The sequence below is a fragment of the Argentina anserina genome, chromosome 2, assembly GCF_933775445.1.
Source record: "Argentina anserina chromosome 2, drPotAnse1.1, whole genome shotgun sequence".
Taxonomy (NCBI): Eukaryota; Viridiplantae; Streptophyta; class Magnoliopsida; order Rosales; family Rosaceae; genus Argentina; species Argentina anserina.
The window spans coordinates 4847399-4850571 of NC_065873.1; the positions used below are offsets into that span (position 1 = coordinate 4847399).

The 3173-nt window shown below is 40.8% G+C and overlaps 1 protein-coding gene across 1 annotated transcript; it reads left to right on the plus strand.

The window, feature by feature from the left end:
• Nucleotides 1-703: 703 nt before the first annotated feature.
• On the plus strand, nt 704-2229 carry LOC126784543 (allene oxide synthase 3-like). The gene has a single exon (XM_050510006.1). It carries the CDS (start codon nt 704-706, stop codon nt 2159-2161), a length of 1458 nt encoding a protein of 485 aa, XP_050365963.1. The 3' UTR covers nt 2162-2229.
• The last annotated feature ends 944 nt before the right edge of the window (nt 2230-3173 follow it).

A 3173-nucleotide genomic window follows, 5' to 3' on the forward strand; every position in this document is an offset into this window, starting at 1 on the left:
AATAGCAGAGATTTACGACTCCAGTCAGATTATGAATGATCGATCGGCAGGCTCATATATCGTATATGTATCAAACAGGTCGAGGTACTCAATTGCAGTCGATAACATATGGCTGCTAGTGGAGATAAAGTCTATAGTCTGAATTTTGAAGCTATGATCGATGGCAGGCGGAACCGTGCAATTCTCTTGCTGTCGTTGTAGACTAAGAACGTATCTACCTAGTAGTGTACGTAGGTAGGCGAGAACTATTCATTTTAATGGTCAGTTTTTCTGTTCATATTTGTACACCCCTATGATACACATCTTTCATGTGCTAATAGTGAATTCCTGAGAACATATAAATTATATAATTAATATCATCGATCTTTCCACAGGTATGTAAAAAGTCAATGTAAAGACCAAAAATGGTTTTCTCATCCTCAATGTTTTATTCTCTTTTCAACTTAGAATGTGTTAACATCTCCAATTTTCTTCCACGTCTGTACAACTTCAACGTAGAATATTACCCAACCGATCTAACTCCATGCAAAAATACGATCGATTGTGTCCCTATAAAATCACAGTTGGTATATGAGATATAACACGAACAGAAAAACCAATTAGAAACCAATTACCGGCCCTCACTCAAAAAGAAAGAACCAAAGAGAAGGCAATTACAAAACTCCGATCCTCAGCTCCTAGCTATACGTACTACCAACGTATAATGTCGTCTCCATCTTCTTCTGCCGTTCCTAAACCACCACCAAAGCTTCCACTGAAACAAATCCCCGGTGACTATGGGAAACCTTTCTTTGGGGCGATCAAGGATCGCTACGATTTTTTCTACAACCAAGGTCGTGACGAGTTCTTCAAAGCCCGGATCCAGAAGTACAACTCCACTGTCTTCCGTACAAACATGCCTCCCGGGCCCTTCATTGCTGCAAACCCGAAGGTCGTGACTGTCTTGGATGCCATAAGCTTTCCAATTCTCTTCGACAACTCTAAAGTCGAAAAACGTGACATCTTTGATGGCACTTACATGCCATCCACAGATTTCACTGGTGGCTATCGCATTTGCTCATTTCTTGACCCATCGGAAGCCAAACACACTTCTCTCAAAAACTTCTTCCTGTCTCTACTCTCTTCTAACCATAAGAATGTCATACCACTTTTCCATACCTACTTCACCGATCTATTTGTCAAAGCCGAGGCTCAGTTGTTAAAAGACGGGAAATCAGACTTTAACGCACTGAATGATAAAACTTCCTTCGACTTCATCTTTGAGCTGTTCTTCGGGAAAAACCCGTCGGACACAACTCTCGGGTCGAAAGGATCCACCTTGGTCACCCTTTGGCTCTTACCCCAACTTACTCCTCAGATCACACTTGGGTTGCCCAAGGTTTTCGATGTTTTCGAAGATTTCTTGCTTCATACGTTTCCTTTCCCAGCTCTTTTTGTCAAACCCGCCTATAACAAGGTTTACAAGGCCTTCTACGAGTCGGCAGCTGACGCCTTGGACGAGGCCGAGAGTAATTTCGGGATTTCAAGAGACGAAGCGTGCCACAACCTTGTGTTCTTGGTCTGCTTCAATGCTTATGGTGGCATGAAGCTTCTGTTCCCTTCCTTGTTGAAATGGGTTGGATTAGCAGGAGAGGATTTGCACCGCAAGCTCCGAGACGAAATCAGGGAAGTTGTTAAGGAAGCTGGAGGTAAGATTACTCTTGCAGCTTTGGATAAGATGACACTAACCAAGTCAGTTGTGTACGAGGCTTTGAGGATTGATCCTTCTGTGCCGTTCCAATACGGAAAGGCTAAGGAGGATCTAATAATCGAGAGCCATGACGCCGCATTTGAGATAAAAAAGGGAGAAGTAATCTTCGGGTATCAGACGATTGCTACTAGGGATGGAAAGATTTTCAAGAACCCCGAGGAGTTTATAGGTGACAGGTTTGTAGGGGAAGGCGAGAAGCTACTGAAGTATGTGTGGTGGTCTAATGGCCCCGAGACGGTGAGTCCTGCCGCGGCGAACAAGCAGTGCCCCGGGAAGGATCTGGTGGTGCTCATGAACCGGATAATGTTGGTCGAGTTCTTCCTTCGTTATGATACTTTTACCCTCGACGTCGGGACGTTTTTGTTGGGATCAAAAGTGACGTTCAAAACTTTGACACCAGCTTCGTCCTGATCTTGAAGATGCTAGTCAATCACCAAATCTAATTTTCTTTTGCTTCCCTGCATATAATAAATTTAACTCCGAATCATGTACTCTTCATTGGTCAATATTATTTAGGCCATTTTTTCATTGTATTGTTTCTTTTTTATTGGTTTTCGTTATATTTTTGCATGTATTTTCTTTTAATAAAGCCAGCAATAAAGTGAGATGGTTAAATATTTGAAATACTCATAGTGCTATAATTGTAACATTTTAAATAAAAGAAAAAAAACAAGAAGGGGTAACAATTGCTATTGATATGAAATAAGCGCACATGCGTGAAAGCTAATATTGTTTTTTTATTGAAGAATTCATTGTAATGCACGTGGAGAATACTTTTCAGTTTTAAAGTTTACTAATGAAAATTTACGTAAAAATGCGTGTACGTATATCTTACATTTGACATTTCTATTAGTTCCTCTATAGTTTCGATAACTTCACATATAATTTTAAAAAACTCAAAAGTTTACTGGAACTTTGGAAGCGAAATTTTACATGTTTTGTGTAATAACCCCATTTTTCGGGACGAGTCATTATACTTTTCCTAAGTTATAAGTTTTCGAAAATTTTAAAGTGTGTTCGTTTCTTTTATAAACGTCGGAAATCGACAACGAAAACGTAATCGGAACGTTTAATTCGAAAAACGTTACGTTTCCGAAAGTATTTATCGACTTTTATTTCCGTCGCTCGGTTGCGAAAACTTTCTTCACGAAAGTTGTAGAGCTCGTCGATACGAGTTCGGGAGTATATGACATGTTCGAATCGGACGTCGGAGGTAAAAGTTATTAACGTCGGAAGTTAGTTTCCGATTTTTGAAACGAGTATAAATAGAAATTTTTCAGATTAGGGTTTCCATTATTGGAAACCCTTCTCTCTCTCCTTCTCCCCGCCGCTCTCTCCCTTTCTCTCTTCTCTCTTCTCTCTTCCCCCTTCCCTCTCTCGGCTTCCTTCCTCTCCCTCTCGACCCCGAGCACTCTCCCTCTCT